A 19,103-nucleotide genomic window follows, 5' to 3' on the forward strand; every position below is an offset into this window, starting at 1 on the left:
AATCAGAAGCAGCGCTTTGGTTTTTGAATGTTTTGCAAGTCGAATGGACTTCCAGAACAAATTCCATTCAACATCCAAAGTATGCCTGTACAAAATTCCTGCATATGAAGACTAGCCTTCTCATTTCAAAACAAAAAGCATGTCTATACATGCACAGCAATGTACGCATTTATCACAATAGAAAAGGCAACATTTGGGGGGCAATAGAAATCCCATGCTGCAAGCAATCACTCAACTGGAGGAATAGATGACCAATAACCAAATACTTCTGATAATTAGAAAAGTTGTTTTAAAAGGGCACACTGCTACCTGAGTAGGGGTTATTATAGGAACACCACCAACAATCTCTGTCCTGTAAGACATCTGCTTCTTTAACCCCACATTTTCAGTGTGACGTGTTGAATTATCAGTGTGAGCCTGTGAATCAGTTTGCTTTGGTACCTGAAAATAATAAGCATTATAAACAGGGGAGCAAGCAAAAACCATTCTAACTTAGTATAATTATATATAGTTATATATCGCTCCAAACATCCCAGAGGCATTCAAAAACAAGTTACAATAATGCAAAATGTGTAAGCTATTCAAGTAAACAACATCAACACAAGATACTAGGAAAGTGTTCATCCAAAAAAACAATAATCTAAAAATAATACAAAATATCCACCTGCTCCATAGAGGAAAATAGATAAATATTTGTAGAAATTACATGCTTTGATTTATTGACCTGCATTTTCCAAGTTTGAGACATTCAAAAGTAGCAATCTGATTTCTGTTTCTAGTTCCTTTTGCTGTGTCCTTTCTACACCATCTCAGTTTTGGACATAATGTTTTACTAGTTATGACCATTTTTAAAAAAAAAATTATTTTGGGGGGCAGGGTAAGCACTAGATCTACCTGAAAATGACATAGAAAACCAAACATATTATTGCTGCATTTGTTCAAGTATAGTGGAAGTCTATGTAAAATGACTCTACCACCCACAAATAATTACTTACTGTGATTTTGGTAGCTTTGTTCAGGACATTCACCCATTCAACTAAGTCTTGCTGATCATTGGCTTGTAGGAAGTATTTCCTCATCCCTGCATTCATGACTGTTAAAGAGACAGGAGGAAGGGACTTCATTAACTAAAAAAAAATTATGTTATTCTTTTTCTAGGCATTGTAGCAAAGCTCAAAGTCAGACTGGGTACATTACTCCTTATTCCAAAGCTATAAAACCCAAGTTCAATGCTTTAATAGCATATACTCATCTGTCTTAAATATTTCTGTCTTGTTTTTATATAGTTCTAGATGCAGGGGGTGGGGAGTGATGCATGTATTCCTGGTTCTCCTATCTCCTAACACACACACCCCTTCTCTAACGTTCCAAATAAGTACTGACCCCAATGCCCTGTATGGTGGGAGGGGAAAATACAGAAAGAATAATCCTATTCTGGTTTGAAAACACCAGAAATAATTTGTCCTTTTAAACAGACTTTTATTTAAAAAATGCATAGGAGGACCCAACACTTACAATAGCTGCTTCAAATCTAAAATTAGTGTTTAAATGCTGTCGAGGTAGAAGGAAAAACCAACAGGACTTTTAAAGCAAGAAAATGTGTATGACATATCCTGATACACACAGAATTTTATTTATTTGTCTTTTGTTTTTGTTTTGTTTTTAGGAGGGGGAGCCTACAGCACCCGGTATTCCCAAGCAGTCTCCCATCCAAGTACTAACCAGGCCTGACCCTGCTTAGCTTCCGAGATCAGACGAGATCGAGCGTGTTCAGGGTAGTATGGCCATAGACACAGAATTTATATGAATGAACAAGCAACATTCATAGAGCTGGTTTCTGCCACTTTTACTTCATACTTAAATCTGCAAATAATTTCCTAGTGATTGGTAATAATATGGATTCTCTTAGCTAGTGCTACGGTATATTGCCACATTTTCTTTGTGTGTGTAACAGAGTACAGAAAAAGCATTAAAGCTCAAATAACCCACACAAAGACTGTTCCTTTATATTAAATATTTGAGAATCTTTTTGCCACAGGGCCACCTCCTTTCATCATGTCATGAAGTGTAAGCAACACATATGGGAAGCCAGTTGTCAGAAGCACTCTGATATACAAGGAGATTATGTTTACTTCTGTAGTAGATCATAATTCTGAACAAACAGAAATATGGTAAAAATGGCCTCACCACATAGTCAAATACTTAGTGCTATTGGGATCCCACAGTTGGACACAGCCTATGGCAACACTACAAGCAGTAGCTCCGTAACAAGACATGCCTGCAGCCATACTTATAAACAGCCCTGTTATAAGAGTCACAATTATGACTCAAACAACAACAACAAAAACAACAACAACAACAACAACCATAAATTTGTACTACTTCAGAAAAATAAGGATTTTGAAAGCCATCAGTTCTTCATATACCACTAAAAGAAATATTCTGGGTGCCTGATGTTTGGAAAATAAAGAAATATATATTAAACAGGTACACTTGGTGGGTGTTTTGATTTGTTTTATATATAATTGTTAGACCATTCATTTCTAACAGTAATATAATATTAATGCTTAAAGAATAGAGGAATCCAAAATTTATTGCATATGCTAACATGGCCATCTAGGCTTTGCTTTATCGCTAGATGCATTTTAAACTCACTGTAAATAACAAATTAGCAGGCATTGTTAATACCAATGTGTAGTAAAACACGACTCTCGTTTTTTCTGTTTTTGCTGTATAAAATCCAGTGTATATAATGGTCCACAACATGAGTAAGGGGAAAAAATAAATATTTTACAGCATATGAAGTGTTGATTAATAGTTAATTTTGTCAAAACAAATACAGAAATAATGTTTTAATTATCAAATTATTAAATATACCATTGGTAACTGCCACTTGTTGCTGTATGATCAACAATTTTGCTAATTTAGATACTGCCAATATCTAATCTATAAAAAGGAATAACTTTTCTTCTTTAAATTAGAAGGAAACTTTAAATATGAATTAACTTGAAATCCAAATAGATATTTCCACTTGTATTTGATAAGAAATGGGCAGAACATATCCTGGTTGCAATCAACAACAACAACAACAACATTTATGCCATCTACTACAACTTACCAAAGCAGAATTCTGCCTTTGGCCTCAGTTTAGTTGCATCACTAACCTAAAAAAATGACAGAGTTATATGCATTACCATAATAAAAATTATCATGTGCAACATAAAAATGCCTTACAATAAAACTTGATTTGTGTATTGATTATAAACACACATTACACTAGTACACAGATCCACATAAAAAAGCAGTGAGCTATCTCATCTCTACAAAGGACTCTAGAAATGGAGTATTTTTGGAGCCTGCAAAAAATGGAAACACATGTAATATTATCCAAACTAAACTTATTCTTTACTTTAACAGATTAATCCTACCATGGCAGATTGGGGAAAAAACAATTTTCTTTACTGAAATGAGGCTAGTAGCCTGTGTTGCCATGCTGCCCACCAAGCATAGAACTTCCTTTCTTCTACTTCCTGAGCAGGCTAGTAAAAAACTTTGCAGGCAAGTTACTTTTGTGGGCTTACTGACATGACTGAAAAAATGGCAGTTTATTATTATTTCATTTGTATACCACTCTTCATGAAAATCAAAGAGCAGTTTATACAATAAACATGAAAATATAATAATAAACAAATTAATAAGCCCCATAAAACACAAATATAAACATGAAAAAAGTATTTTTTGTATCAGCATTTTTCTTAATCTATTAAAGCTCCTGATTCTGAACTCATGGACTTCCAAAAAATAGTGGCTTTTCAACTCTTTTTTCACATACTGTACTGCTATCTTCCTTGGTTCTGTGACAAATGTTTGTGCAGTTTGTGTAGTGAGAAAGACTGAGAAATCCAAAACAGGCTGGACACAAGGGAATCGGAGATCATTTAGAGTAAAGGCCTTACCAGTATGTACAAGGAGCTAAGAACTTGGCATTTCTAAACTAAGTATTGCAATGTTTCATATTTCACAACATTTAAATTTATTTTTCCAATATTTACCCAGAAGGTAGTTTCTTTTTAATATTGCACTGAAATGCAGCAAAAATGCTTCCACATATATTAATACAACCTTTGAATAGTAAATCAGTGATTGAGGTAGATGTATTGAATTCATTTATTCTCTATTGCCTGCTTTTTTTCTAAGGATATTTACCAAGTTGTAAAACTATAGAAGATATATCAGAGACTAAAAATAAACATTAAATACTTGCTTTGTGTACTGAGCTCTTTCCCACAAAGAACCCCACCCCCAAAGTAAATAAGATTATAAATAGTCTGACTGTGGGATACAAATACAGTACTCAAAACACAATTATATAAAAGCTGTCCACACACTCTGCACTCTCTTCCCATCACACTAGTTTCACTCATACTCCAGCAGACAATTTAAGAAGATTTCATCTACATTATTTACTTTCAGAGAAAAAACTGTGGCTGAATTCAGACATTAACAATAAACTATGACCTAGTCCTACATGAATGAGCCTAAGACTCATAGGCTCATGGACCCCATGCTCCTCTGGAGTGGCTGCAAGGAGAAAAGCAGCAGCAGACTTTTGAACAACTGATTGGCAGTACATCCACATCTTGAAAACCCATGGGGTTTGATTCACCAAAACAAGCCAACTATAAACAGGGGTTTGTTGGCTTGTTCAGAAACCATAAATAAAAATGGGCTGAACATGGCACATGCACATGTACAAACAACACCCAATTAGATAAAATGTTGATCTGAAGTAATAAAAATTATTGTGAGCAAAAACTACTGCAACTAGTTTCAGAATTCTGACTTTGCATTCTTCCTTTCCAATGTTCTCAGAAACAATAGCCAAAAGAAAGACACATTCTTTCACATATAATTTACTAGCTACATCTTAAAGAGGTTACTCACATCTCAATTGCTTTCAAAGTGTGTTGTGAATTTGGAAATGCAATCTTTGGAGGAACACATACGTACCTTTGAAATGTAGGTAAGTTTAATGGCTCCAACTGGCGGAGATCCAGAGGGAAGGTTCTGTAGTCAAGAAAATAGCTTTTATTTTATTGTGCAGTGCTATCAATTAAGACAATATATGCCCAAATTTCCAAACCATCAAAAAAACCATTCAAAACCAGAATATTTCTTTAACATATTCTTATGTATTTGATCTCCTTTATTAGAAAGATCTCCCTCCAACACGGAGGGAGGAGCATTGGCCCCAGTCTCATGAGTGCTGGGGTGAAACCACCTCAGCTCTCTCCGCTGACAGCACCCAAAGGGAAGAACAGGGAGCATTGGCCCCCGCCCTGCGAGGCTCCAGGGTGAAACTGTCAATGCTCCTACCACTGTCAGCACCTGGCACAGGGAGGAAGGAGGCAGCTGGAGAAGGTAGGTAAGGAGCTGGGCAGCAGGCAAGTTCCACCCATGATATACTGCTGGGTGAAGGCACCATCATGATCTGGTCTTCAAACCAATCCTGGATGATGTATTGACACATCACCCAGGCCTACTACCAAGTAGACATGCACACCAAAAACAGCTTTCAGCAAAGCTCTGATGCTTTGTTCAAAAGCTTGAAACCCAAAATATTCTAAGAACTAGTAATTGCAATACCTTTTTTATTCTTCCCTCTGTGTCATACCTAACTATGCCAGCCAACTTAATCCTGCTTGTTTTTGCAAACAACTTCCTTAACTGCACTTGTTTCATGAATCTAAACACTCCATCTCCTATATTTTAGCTAATTTCATTTTGTTTTTAATTTAAGCAGGTTTTTCTTCTGGCTGATGATTTTACCCTTTCTAGATTTTGCTAATTTCTGTAATTTGAAAATAACCCCGGCAACTTATCTGAAGGATGGGATAGAAATCTATACAGTATAGCATAATTATCTGGCCCAGCAGCACTTTCTGTGTAACAGAATGGTGCTACTATTGTGGTTTGTTATTTTAAAATAAACTCCTACACTAAAACAGCTTGCCAGCAACAGTTTAAAGACTTAGCCTTAGCAAAACCAGTCTCTGACTGGCTCTTGATTGTTACAACATATTTCAGGTGCTATGATTCATATACACACGATCACACACCAAAATCGAAGTACTGTACTGTTGCGACATAAATCTGGGGTCTCAAAGTGAGGACCAAATGGTAATTTGCATTTTTGCAGAAGTGCTCCACTGATTTCCATGAGTTTTCTCATGGGGCTCAATATGGTTCATAATTCTTTGATTCTGATTGAATCCAGTAAAATCCAAAGATTCTTAAAAAAATGGGCACAATGACCACAGGCCTTAAATTGACACATATCAAATGTACCTAAGTAACCAGGTAATCTTCCTTTGTTTTCACCCAGGCATCATCTGGCACTGAGCCAGCCAATTATTTATTTTCAAGTAGGTTTGAAGTTCAAAACTAGAAGTTTAAGTGTAAAAATCCTGACAATACCAACAAAGTTGTCTTTCTTTGCTAGCTTACAGCCTACATACAAACCTAGTCAAAGAACTGCCCAAAAGGCACTTTGAAAAGAAAGTTGGGGTTGGTGGGTTAAATCACCACCACTGAAATGCTTGCCAAGATCTATAAACAAGTCTACTTCCAATTCCACCTTTTGTCTCTTGTATGTCAACTGTGGACTGGATGACAAACCTCAGGTACAAATTTAACCCAGAACCTGCCACCTGCTGACCATCAGCATTCAATCACAGTCTTCACACCCCAATTATTTGGGTCTCAGTTTTATCTTCAAACAAATGTTTCTAGGACCATAGCCTAAGGTATCCAAATTTCAAATGGTAAATCATTTGAATCACGAAGTTGGAATCACAGGGCAAAATGAGAATTTAACAGGTTATGTATCTGCACAAAGAAAAGTTGAAAGGCACGTCAATACTGCCAGATTTTTTTCCTTGAAATCTCCCAGCTCAATTCAATCTCACATTATAAAAAAGCACAAACATATATAAGTATCCTGAAATGTTTTTACCTGTGGATTATCCATGTACCATACCAAATTATCTTCTCTTGTGTCCAATATGAAGTATCTCCGCAAAAACTTTCCACTATTTTCATTTTCTTCAATGTCTAGAAAACCACAAATACGATTTTGGCGATCCACATAAGGCATTTCTGAATTTGGACATTACACTGTAAAACAAAGAGTAGCAAATGTTTGCTTTACTAGCTGCACTTAATCAATACTGTTTCATTACTAGTTTCATCTAACATACTTTGATAGCTTATTTTAGGAAAAGGTGATACTCAAATAAGCAAGCGGGGGGGGGGAATCCCCACTGAAATTTATAAAAAACAAAATAACATTGTGATTCACTAAACATTGCCCCAAACCCTATTTTTCATGAGAGAACAGCTAGAGATTCCAAAATAGATGAGATACTTGAGAATATTTCCATATTGGCCCAAATATAAGCCACACCTTTAAAATTGGGGGGGGGGTTAAAAAATACCCGAATATAAGCTGCTCCATTCCTCGCTGCTGCTGACTGCATACTGGGCTGGTGGGGAGCTGCACTGCACTGCTGGCGGCCTTTCCCCTTCCTCGCTCTCTCCCTTCCTGGCCCTGGGGGAGAGGGCAGGGCAGGCGCCACTTTGCAGTGCTTCACATAATTAGAATTGCATGCTTCAAGTGCTACCAAGACACTTTCAACCAAGGTATATAAAACAACGATAGTGGATTTATTCAGTTTCTAGAATACTGTATATTAATTGTGCTAAATCATTCTTTCAAAAAGCTTGCTACCCTTTCTACAACCCTTTCTACAAGAGCAGTTGTAGACTTGGTTCATCAGCAATGTGTTGCATGTGAGTGTTATATGAACTTTCTATATTCTATTTATGTTTATTATTTTTGGGACTTTTAAACCATATAGAAAGAGAATGAATACTGATAGATAGATAGATAGATAGATAGATAGATAGATAGATAGATAGATACTGAAGAGGAAGGAAGAGGTGAGGCAGGTGAATTAGGGATAAGGAAATGAGGGGGACATATTTGAATGCTTGATTACTTTTAATTATTGTTTGTTTGGCCTTCTCATCCTCTAAGCTTTCAATTAAGCATAATCGTGTTAAGTGAGCCCTTCTGGCACAGATACAGCATTTTTTTTGAAAAATAACTGTTACAATATTATGAGGGATATTATAGGCTCAATCTAAGTGTGGGGCTATGACCTGGAAGACCATGGTTCAAATCCCCACACAGCCATGAAACTGGCTGGTTGACCTTGGGCCAGTCACCATCCCTTAGTCTAAGCTACCTCACAGGGTTGTTGTGAAGGTGAAATGGGGAGGAGAACCATGTATGCCACCTTGAGCTCCTTTGAAGAAAAAGATGGTATATAAATGTTATAAATAAATAAACCACACAGACTTAATTGGGCAAGTCTTGGTACAACTTGCTTTCAAGCAAATGACTGAAGCTTAAGGCAAACGTACTGCAGATTCGGTTACAATGAATCTCTCCACACATTATCCTAGTTGATAGGGACAACTGGCACTTCTATTAAGCTTGTTGATAAACTGAAAAAGAGAGTAAATCTCAACAACCCAAAGGCATCACAAATTATGGCAATACAACTCTCCACCAGTGTTAGAAATTAGCCAAGCCCCAGCTGTATTTTGCGACTGGTACGGATCCAATTCCAACCACGTGGAGATCTCTGGATGCCAGGTTGGCGACTGGGGAAAGCAAAATGTCACTAGTACAATCTGAAATATTTTCCTTGAAGCTTCAATTTGTTTTATTCTGGATTGTTTTATCTGATGCTTTAATGTGCTGTAAACCGCTTTGAGATTTGTCCTTTAAAATATAAAGCGGTATAGAAATGAATAATCATAATTGTATTAATCTCCATTGCAAAAATAAAAGGTGATGAGACATTCGATTGTGGCAACAAAAACCTTGGTTTATGAGAATTAGATTATATATCTGAGTTTCTAACACTGCTCTCCACATTTGGCTCTACAAAAATGTATGGCTCTCAGTCCAAATACAAAATGTTTATATTGCCTGAAATATAGGCATGAAAGCTGGTATCCATTTTAAGTTTGTGTTCATGCCAATTATATTTCGATTTAATAACTCATTGCTAAGCTCTTGTATCATTTGTTTAAAAGTGAGTAAGTATACGTGTAGCAAGTTAATAAAACTATTTAAACAATGATGCAAATGAGGATATATAATCTCACTGACAATATGAACTATATTCAAACTTCTGAGATGTCTTAACACCACTCATTCCTGAATGCAGTGGACTGTGGAGTTATAATTATACCATTTGTCAGAACATGTTACAATATTTCACCACAATGCCTTGGAGCCATAGACAGAAACAATGTTATTGGGAACAAGCAGGAAGAGAGAAAGAAAAAGAGAGAGAGCACACGCACTGGTATAAGGATAACCAACGAATACTTTGCATACTCCAGATCTTCTAGGACAAAGCAAGTGTGGACACATATTCAGCCATTAGATTCTAAAGTTTATATCTGACAGGTTTCCTTTACTAACTATACCACATCCAAGCAGCCAAAAATTTGGGCTGGGTTTATTTTCACTCCAATATGAAGCAAGGCATCATATCTGCATTCGGGAATTCTGTCAAATTAGCCAGGGTCATATACTAGCTAATATTCTCAGTATAAAATCTATAGCTTTGTGGCCTAGAAAAAAAGTTAGGTAAAGGTAAAGGTACCCCTGACCATTAGGTCCAGTCATGGATGACTCTGGGGTTGCGGCGCTCATCTCGCTTTACTGGCCAAGGGAGCCGGCATACAGCTTCCGGGTTATGTGGCAGCATGACTAAGCTGCTTCTGGCGAACCAGAGCAGCGCACGGAAATGCTGTTAACCTTCCCGCCGGAGCAGTACCTATTTATCTACTTGCACTTTGACATGCTTTCGAACTGCTAGGTTGGCAGGAGCAGGGACCGAACAATGGGAGCTCATCCCATCGGGATTCGAACTGCCGACCTTCTGATCGGCAAGCCCTAGGCTCTGTGGTTTAACCCACAGCTCTACCCACGTCCCAGAAAAAATGTTAGTTTTTATTTTATTACTCAGGCCCAGACTTCCATGGCCTTTATTTTGAGTGGTGTATGTGTGTAGTTACGAGATATCCCCAGATTTATCCAGCCCTCACAACAGCATAGTCAAGTTTATTCTGCTAGCCATTTACTGAAACCAAAACATGAGCTTATAGCTGCAATAAATTTGATCTGATCTAGTTACATAGATCTCAAGGTCTCAGTATTAATGTGCTTCCAAAATGTTCGACAACCGAGGTGCAGCTTCTGATTGGCTGCAAGATCTTCCTGCACTCAAGCGGAAGCCGTGTCAGATATTCGGAAACTTCTGGGTTTTCAGTGTTTGGGAGCCAAAACATTCCAAAACCGAGACGTTCGGGAGCCGAGATATGACTGTATATCCCATACATAAGATCTGGGAAGTTAGAGGGACTTCAATCTTAAGAACAGCCAACTTTTTTAAAAAGAACTGATTTAAACCAAATTTCCCATGTTACAGGTCATACATTTCCTTAATAAAAATGCAGACAAAGTGGCAGCTATAACATAACAAACACAACCTAGGGACATAACTAAAAAATGTTTAGTCATATAATTCTGCAGCACATCTAAGTTACATCAACTTAGATTTCTATTTAAGGTAGTTTTCAATACACATTTAAGGATTTTAACTGAAAGCTAATGTTAAAATCCTAATTATTTAATGATTAATGCACATTTATCTAGCAGCAACAAAGCACAGTGGACTTCTGAGAAAACATGCGAATTTACTGTGTGTAGAACTTTCAAGAAATTACTGTACTGAGCTAAGAATTTTTTCCTCCATGAGATGAGCACTATATATCCTTGAAAAGTCGTTAAGATTCATAATCTGAAATCTGAACAAATTGCATAGGTCAGGTAACTAAATTCTATAAGAAGTTCTCTTAAAGATCACCCTGTGAATGTTCCTGGTAAGATACTGGAGGATATTTTCTAGAATATCTGAAGGTTTCTCACTTCTGTTTAGCCAGGCTTTTACTTACTTATATTTTTAAGAATCTGCTTCAGTTTTTAAATTCAAAATTAATTTTTATCCCTCCTGCTACTATATTATCACCCTCTTGCCAATGTTCAAGACAGTTATGAGTCACAAAGTACTTCCCGCTTGGCCACTTCTAAGGAAGATGCAAAGCAAAATGCACATTACCCTCCCAAGCTGATAAGAACTAGGAGGAGTAATAACTGTAGCATGATTTCTATCACAAAGAGCTGAATTTGGAATTATTGCTAAGCTTTTGCAGAAGCTACATTCCTGCCACTTAACTTTTGAGGGCCAACACAGTATATGCAAGTATATTAACATCAAATCTGCACTTCTGGATCTGAGCACTCTTGCAAAGGTTGGAAGAACAGAATTCAAGCTTTCAGCAACCAGTCCAAAAAAACCAAGCCAAAAGCCACAACACTACCTCATCTATGTTCACTGTTCTTCCAACCACTCCTTTGGTTTCACAAAAAGACAGATGAAAAGTTAAGTGATTTTCAACATTTCATCTACCTCCCATCACAACCCTTCCCAAAGTAGGCTGTTTTTCAATTTCCATAACACTTTGCCCCGTGCACACCCAATACTGTTCAAATAATTTCAAACTATCTGACAAACTGAATTCTGTAAACTAAAATTAACACAGTAAATAAACACATCCAAATTCAATTAGCATAATTTATTCTGGATCCAGGCTGGCTTGATGCAAAACTCAGTCCTGCTTAGTGGGTAGCAAATAAATACAATACAATGCTTTGACACAAAAGTCCAATGTTACATACTCTAGGGGAGTTAACATACCACAAAAGGCATATTAAGTAATACTATAACCAGGATTAACCACCTGATGGATCAAATACTGTATAGTGCAATCATGTTGATGAAATATTCTGTGATGAAATATTTGAAATTATTTTATTAGTATTGTAATACGTGTCCATAACGACAAGTTACTGAACATCACAGAATGTAATGTATGTAATTATTATATATCACAAGGTTATGCAAGTGTCAGTAATAAAGAGGGGGAAACAATTCTCACTAGCTTTTGTTTGAAGCCACAAGGATAAACACACACTTGGTTTTCAATTTGGTGAAGAAAAACATAGCCATTATTTTAAAAACAGGTGTTAGTTTTAAATGTTGTTACAAAGCAGACAAGCAGGCATCTGTTTCTAAATGAAGATAGACAAAGGGAGTGTGTGCATGTGGTATATAGATATATCACACCACATACTTCTGTAGCTTCGGATCAAGGGCCCTTCACTCTTGCCTTTGCTATCTGAAAACATAGTGATGCTAATAGAAAATGCTCACTGCATAAATAGCTGCATTCTTGGCTCCACAAAACATTTCACTAGATGAATAGATTGACTAAGCAACTGACACACTTCACAACTCTAAATAAACTTTTCATTGGTCCAACCTCAAGGTGATGAGCAACATAAAAACAAATAAGCAAATTAAAACACACTAAAAATAATTAAACTGACATAAGACTAAAACAGAAGATTAAGAAGAACATATTGGAACATGACAAATCTGAAAAGTCATCAGTATCTTACAGAAATAGATTTTAGTATTATAAACTAAACTACCGGTAACTATTTCCCTCAAACAATAGGCATTTCACATTGATTAGCCAAATACATTTATTTTAGACCTGAGGAAAATGCATCAAGTTGACAATTTTCTGAAGCTGTCCAGAGTTTAAACTGTCAGAACCACTGTAAATTCTTACTCTCTCCATGAAATGCCTTGATTATATTGGTCTTTGCAAAATTAGACACCTACACAGCCCTGATGTTTCTGCATCTACCTTAAGGAAGTATATCTACTTTTAAAAGCACCAACACTAACTTCCTTCCTTTAAAACAGAAGAAACCCTGTTTCATATTCCAATAGCAGGAAATGCATGGTAAAGTACAGGCTTATAAAAATCAAACTACCATATAATTCAGTTCATAATGCAATCCTTATCGAATAACTGTCTCCATAATGGGATTTCTGCCTGCGTTGAAAATAGTCATAGACAAGACAGCATGCTTGGAACCTGATGGTTGTTGTAACCAGTCGTCTGTACTTTACTGGTATGCATCATGTACATGTGGACCAATAAGCTGAATCCTTATAAGACTTATGTGTTGCAGTTTCTCAAATCTTACATATGGGCCACCTGTTCTGGACTGGCTTGAAATTTCCTGGAAGGAGCTGGTCCATAGATTGGGGGCATTCCTACAGCCAACATTGTCACTGGAGGTTCAGGTAGCCTCAGTGACTAGGAATGCCTATCTCCAACTACAGCTAGCTGATCAACATGCTCTGATAACTTCCAGACTGGATTATTGTATGCACTCTGACATGGAGCTGCTCTTGAAAAAGACTCAAATTTCAATTAGTCCAGACCGCAGCATCGAGATTACTGTCTGGAGCTCCATTTTGAACTCACATAACCACTTTCAAAACAAAAAAAAACAAAAAAAAACCCAGCAGCACTGATTGCCAATTCATTTCCAGGCCGAAAGATGCTCACACATTAAAATATTAAGTGGATTGTCCATTCCTGCAAAACTGAAAATTGAGTACAAGTGTTGTGAACAAGGCCTTTTATCTAAATACTATTTCTGCAATTCAGTGATAAAGGAAGGGGGTGCTATATATATCTCAGTATTTATGTATCAGTCACAGCCTTTGTATCTTTCCATCATCACTGTCCTATTCTTTGTAATGAAGTACGGTATATAAATTCTTTGGGTGATTATTTGATGTCTTTTTACAGAATAGTCCTCCACAGAAATTCACTTTCTCCTTACTGTGTAACAATTGATTAGAAACCATAACTGCAGTTGCTACAGCATGCCAAAAGCTCTATACATGCAAACACTGTCTAAATCTCCTGGGTTAACAACTAAATGGGAAGAAAACATACTTTTGCACAGAAACATAAGAAGAGCCTGTTGCATCAAGTCAGTGGCCCATCTAGTCCAGAATCCTGTACCTACAGTAGCCCAACATATGACTATGGGAAGCACCAGTACAACATTGAAACAACTGCACCATCACACCACAAAGCATGAAATGGTGAAAACTAGCCTTTACTGTTTTGTCCAAGCTGCTGATTTCCATATTAGATGTCACACATGATCATAGACATATTGATTGCTAAATTCATCATTTAGTCCCCACTGCAAGACCAACTGCAGTGCCTTTACTAAAGCACACTAGAGGAGACTCTGTCAGTCTTAGTGAAATACAATTAAGTACTGAAACAACTGCAGAGTAGCTTTGTACAAACATGCCATCTGAAAGAAAAGGGGATGGAAACAGAACTTTTGCAACCATTGATTGGCGAAATATACATTCATTGATTCTATGAATATGGATGAGGGTGGGAAATGAAAGTATTAGGAGAAGAACCTTTTCCCCCAGGAAGCAATTAATCATTCCATTAATACAGGTACCCTTTCAACTGCTACATACTGACACGTTGTTTGCAAGTTGCAAACCTTCATGAACTTCCTTGCAGCAGGGACACAATTTCAACTACAGTACATGTACTTCAACAAGTTGCATGAACAAAATCTGGGCCTTACATACCCCTGTGAATTATATCTTTGATGGTCAAAATGCTATCTCTGGAAATCACTAGCTTAAATGGAAAGCAATTCATATAAGAAAAAGTTGCACTCATGTTAGTAGTTCCCTCCTGGCTCCACATCAGCTTAACATTTGGTTTGACTAAGCAATTTTGCCACATTTAAATTCTACTCAGTATAACCAGTGCTTTTTTCTGGGGGTACGCAGGGGTACCCATACCCCTAAACATTTTGTGAATCTAAGTTAGGCCTCATTCGGGGCATTATTTCAATATGAGTAAGAACATGAGTACCCCTAAACATTTTTTAGAAAAAAAGCACTGAGTATAACACATACATAAAAAATATGTATACTTAATAACTGGTACGATATTACACAGGAGTGGGGAACCTCATTCTCAGGGGGCGGATAAGGCCCTCCAACCCTTGGGATTCTCCCCAAGCCACACTTCCTTCCCAACCATACTCCTCACTGGCCCTGCTTCATATCTTCCTTTAGTGTTTTTGCCTCACCACAATGAGCCCATGAATTCTAATAATTGGAGAGGGGAATGTGTGTAGAAACTAGCAGCTGTACAAAGGTAAACGTTGCATTCCCTGCCATGCCCACTTTGCCCCGGCCATGCCCGCCATTGGCATCTGACCTCCAGATGGTTGCTCAGAAAGAATTATGGTCCTCAGACTGAAAGGGGATTCCCACCCTGACATAGCATGTTATGTTGATATTAGGCACTTAACATAGGTGATTGCAGAGACTGCATTATAAATGTTAATGATTACATAAACTCCTGAAGACTAGAAAATGCCTCATTGATTCTAGAGCCTATATATGATAGCAGTTGTAAATGTAGTTTTTTATCGTGGTTATGTGTACTCTTATTAAGCTATGCTATTTCAGAATGTGAAAATGCTACTAATTCCAACTCAACCATCAAACGGCACAAGAGGGAGATTGGCCACACATCTTGCAATTTAGGCCTAAGTATCAATCTAGATAGGGACCCAGGTGGCGCTGTGGGTTAAACCACTGAGCCTAGGGCTTGCTGATCAGAAAGTTGGTGGTTCGAATCCCTGTGACAGGGTGAGCTCCTGTTGCTCGGTCCCAGCTCCTGCCAACCTAGCAGTTCGAAAGCACGTCAAAGTGCAAATAGATAAATAGGTACCGCTACAGCGGGAAGGTAAGCGGTGTTTCCATGTGCTGCTCTGGTTCGCCAGAAGCAGCTTTGTCATGCTGGCCACATGACCTGGAAGCTGTACGCTGGCTCCCTCGGCCAATAATGCGAGATGAGCGCTGCAACCCCAGAGTCGGTCACGACTGGACCTAATGGTCAGGGGTCCCTTTACCTTTACCTATCAATCTAGATACCCCATATATGCATATCCCAGAAACATCAACAAATGACCGGAGACTATTCTCAATCCATCCCCCTCCCCCAAAAGTCAAAATCTCAATAAATACATTAACAATTTCTTTGAAGGAGATACTTCAGGAATATCTACATACAAACCTCCGCATGTCATATACCGATGTTATAATTTTCTGTTTAGTTTATATTATTAATTGTTGGTTTTAGTGTCTGTGTATTCTCCATCCTGAGACTATTGTGAACAGCGAATTATAAATGCACATAGAAAATATATACACCTCCAAATTTCTCAGAAGGCATTAATATCCTGTGATGATAAAGTGAAAAAAAAGTTTGGCAAACAAAAACAGCTAGATAAGGAACTTTGAACCCTTTACAGATATTAATGAAGCTAGAAATCCCAGTATTAGCAGGCTTTTGAAGTCATCAAAAAGGAAATACAACACTTAAAGCAAATAAAGTTTTAATTAAAGTATCTCTTCTAATTGCCTTTAAGCTGCTGCTTCAAAATTCCAGTTTGCATCGTACACAAAGGCATAACTCCGAAAACATTTGTCAGCATTCATGCACCCACCCTTTACAAAAGAACAGCATTCAACCACAACCCAAGTCACTCTATAATTCTCGAGACCGATAAGATCTGAGTCTCCACAGCATCACACTCAGAATACTGAAGTAACAAAAATTACTTGATAACAAGATCAACCCCTGACCGCTGGGGATGTTGCATAGTCTCAAACACTTACCAGGTTAATTATACCATGAGCTGCCAATTTTTCCCCAGGGTAAAAAGTCACTTTGGGAGTCCTAGTCAAAGAGAAAATGCTACATGCTGCAGAACTAAGCAAAAGCAGGTAATCACAGACGCCCTCATGACACCAATCCTTCAGCTCCTCAGCATGGCAGTTTCAACATGAGCACATCCAATGCCACATACAAACTACACACACCATATCCTGTCCCCTTTGCAGTTCCTAGGGCACAGCAACTAGGCCAGCTGCTCTCCCCACCCGCACTTCCCAAACACAAAGAAAAAAAGAAAGAAATATCTATCAAGAGGAGTCCTGTCTGGATCATAAGATCATAAAAATAGAATCAGAAACATACAATTGTAGAATTGGGAGAGACCACGAGAGTCCTCTGGTCCAACCCCCGCCTGCAATGCAGGAATCATGTTGCCCAACGTGGGGCCTGTACCCCGAGATTAAGAGTCTCATGCTCTAACCACTGGGCTATCCCAGCAGACCCTACTGCACACACAGTAGTAGCCACCAAACGCTTCTAGGGGATGAAGGCACTGTAACGACCCCGCGGTGCTGCCCCGCAGCATTCTTATACTGTATACCAATTACTTAAAACACCCGACGCGATATCCCTACCTGCGGGTAGGGAGCGCGACCCTAACCCTCAACATTCAGGAGGGCGCGCTGCCCCTGGCAGACGCCAAAGCCACCTTGAGAGCTTAGCAGCAGTCGCCACCGAGCTCCCTACTCTCGGGAGGCCAAAGGGCCACCACGGCAGCCAGGAAGGAGCTTCGCCTGCAGGGGGTCAACAAGCACCTGGCCCTGGGGGGAGGAGGAGGAGGAGGTGGTGGAGGTCGAGGTCATGCCGCCACAGCCACCTCTTCCAGGCTCTGCAAAGGCTGCCTCGCCGTGGCGAGTGGAGTCCCACGCCCCCTCCCATCTTCCCTCAGACCTGGTCCTTCCGCCCTGGAACCTGTTTAAACCCCCCTCCCCCCACCCGGCTCACCTTAACGAACCACCAGAGCAGCCCCAGCCCCCCCCCTCACCCGGCCAAACCTCCGTCTCTCGCCTCACAGCCGCCGACCTGCTCCGAGGCGCCTCCGCCCTGGCGGCCCCCCTACCTTCCCACACAGAGGCCGCCTCGCCCGCCGCCGGGCTCCCTTCATCAGGGAAGGCGAGACCCCTTTCAACCGGCGGCGGCATTAAGCGGGGAAGTGGGGCGTGTTTGTTTGCTTTTTAATACCCCGCTTCTTCTTCCTTCGGCCCTGCTCTCTCCCTCAGGCGGCCGGTACTCACTCAAATCCGCGGAAATTCCTGCGAGAGCCCCCTGAACGCAGAGCGCCCTACGAAGCCGGACCAGCCGCTCCCAGGCGCGGTCCCGCCCTCTTTTCTCTCGGCGCTGGAGCTCTTTTTCTCCCCCTTCTCTCTCTCTTCTCCTTCCCTCCTCAGAGGAGAAACTTTATTAGTTACCTCAGTGCGAGCTACAGGAACTGCCTGCTCTCGCGAGCCCAGGGCGCATGCGCCAGGTTCCCGCCGCCAGAGCTTGGGATGGGGGTGGGGTGGGGGTTGAAGTCGGTGAAGGACTACAGGTCCCAAGAAGCCCGTGCTCTATAAGGGAGCTTCGAAAGCCTGGCTTTCTCTTCTCCTGCCGAGAGGCATCATGGAAAGTGTAGTCTTCCCAGCGCCTGCCCCCGCGTCGCGCGATCTCTTCGGAGCCAGTTGCATGCTGGGATTTGTATTCCTCGTTCCGCGGAACTCGGGCTACAGGCTGGGACCTGTCATGTATTCACTAGGGGCGGGGGAGGAATGTACTGAAACGAACGGCAGGAATGTCCCCGTTGGGGACAATGGGAGCTCTCTGAAGGTCCATAGGACATAATGGGAGCGGAGAGTACCTATTGGTGTAACTGGGCTGGCTCCATTGAAAGAAAAGTAAACTGCAAATAAAACGAGGCGTGGAGTCTTGAGAGCGAGGGGAATGGGTCCGAAGGATAGAAATGCAATACAGATAGCTTTATCTCGCTCTTCTTGTTTTATTATTTTAACTGCCGGGTTTTTGGGTTTAGATTTAATTTGGATTGGATTTATTTATTTATTTGCAGCATGTGCACCACTTTGCTTCACATTTTTTGCAGGTGGCTTAAAGGTAAGGGTAAAGAGACCCCTGACAATTAAGTCCAGTTGCGAACGACTCTGGGGTTGCGGCGCTCATCTCGCTCTATAGGCCGAGGGAGCCAGCGTTTGTCTGCTTCCGGAGACAGTTTTCCCGGGTCATGTGGCCAGCATGACTAAGCC

At 39.7% G+C, this 19,103-nt stretch overlaps 1 protein-coding gene and 1 non-coding gene across 14 annotated transcripts in view; both read right to left on the reverse strand.

The window, feature by feature from the left end:
* The window catches only part of PLEKHA1 (pleckstrin homology domain containing A1), a 41,351-nt gene extending 22,841 nt beyond the window's left edge, over positions 1-18,510 (reverse strand). For 4 of the 13 annotated variants that reach the window (XM_035138721.3, XM_088670457.1, XM_035138718.3 and 1 more), the window contains exons 1-6: positions 18,105-18,352; positions 7,016-7,176; positions 5,011-5,067; positions 3,119-3,164; positions 996-1,093; positions 310-441 (exon numbers count right to left, since the gene is read on the reverse strand). In XM_035138721.3, the coding sequence (XP_034994612.1) occupies positions 310-441; positions 996-1,093; positions 3,119-3,164; positions 5,011-5,067; positions 7,016-7,156 (474 nt within the window). In that variant the 5' untranslated portion in view covers positions 7,157-7,176; positions 18,105-18,352. Of the gene's footprint in view, positions 1-309; positions 442-995; positions 1,094-3,118; positions 3,165-5,010; positions 5,068-7,015; positions 7,177-17,444; positions 17,813-18,051 lie in introns of those variants that run through there. The other 9 variants (XM_088670463.1, XM_088670461.1, XM_035138722.3 and 6 more) reach the window with 9 other exon arrangements.
* On the reverse strand, positions 1,674-1,792 carry LOC118096666 (5S ribosomal RNA). The gene has a single exon (XR_004693947.1). It is a non-coding gene; the product is annotated as a 5S ribosomal RNA (ribosomal RNA).
* Positions 18,511-19,103: the final 593 nt, after the last annotated feature.

Source organism: Zootoca vivipara, chromosome 5 (assembly GCF_965207765.1).
Source record: "Zootoca vivipara chromosome 5, rZooViv2.hap1.1, whole genome shotgun sequence".
Lineage (NCBI taxonomy): Eukaryota > Metazoa > Chordata > Lepidosauria > Squamata > Lacertidae > Zootoca > Zootoca vivipara.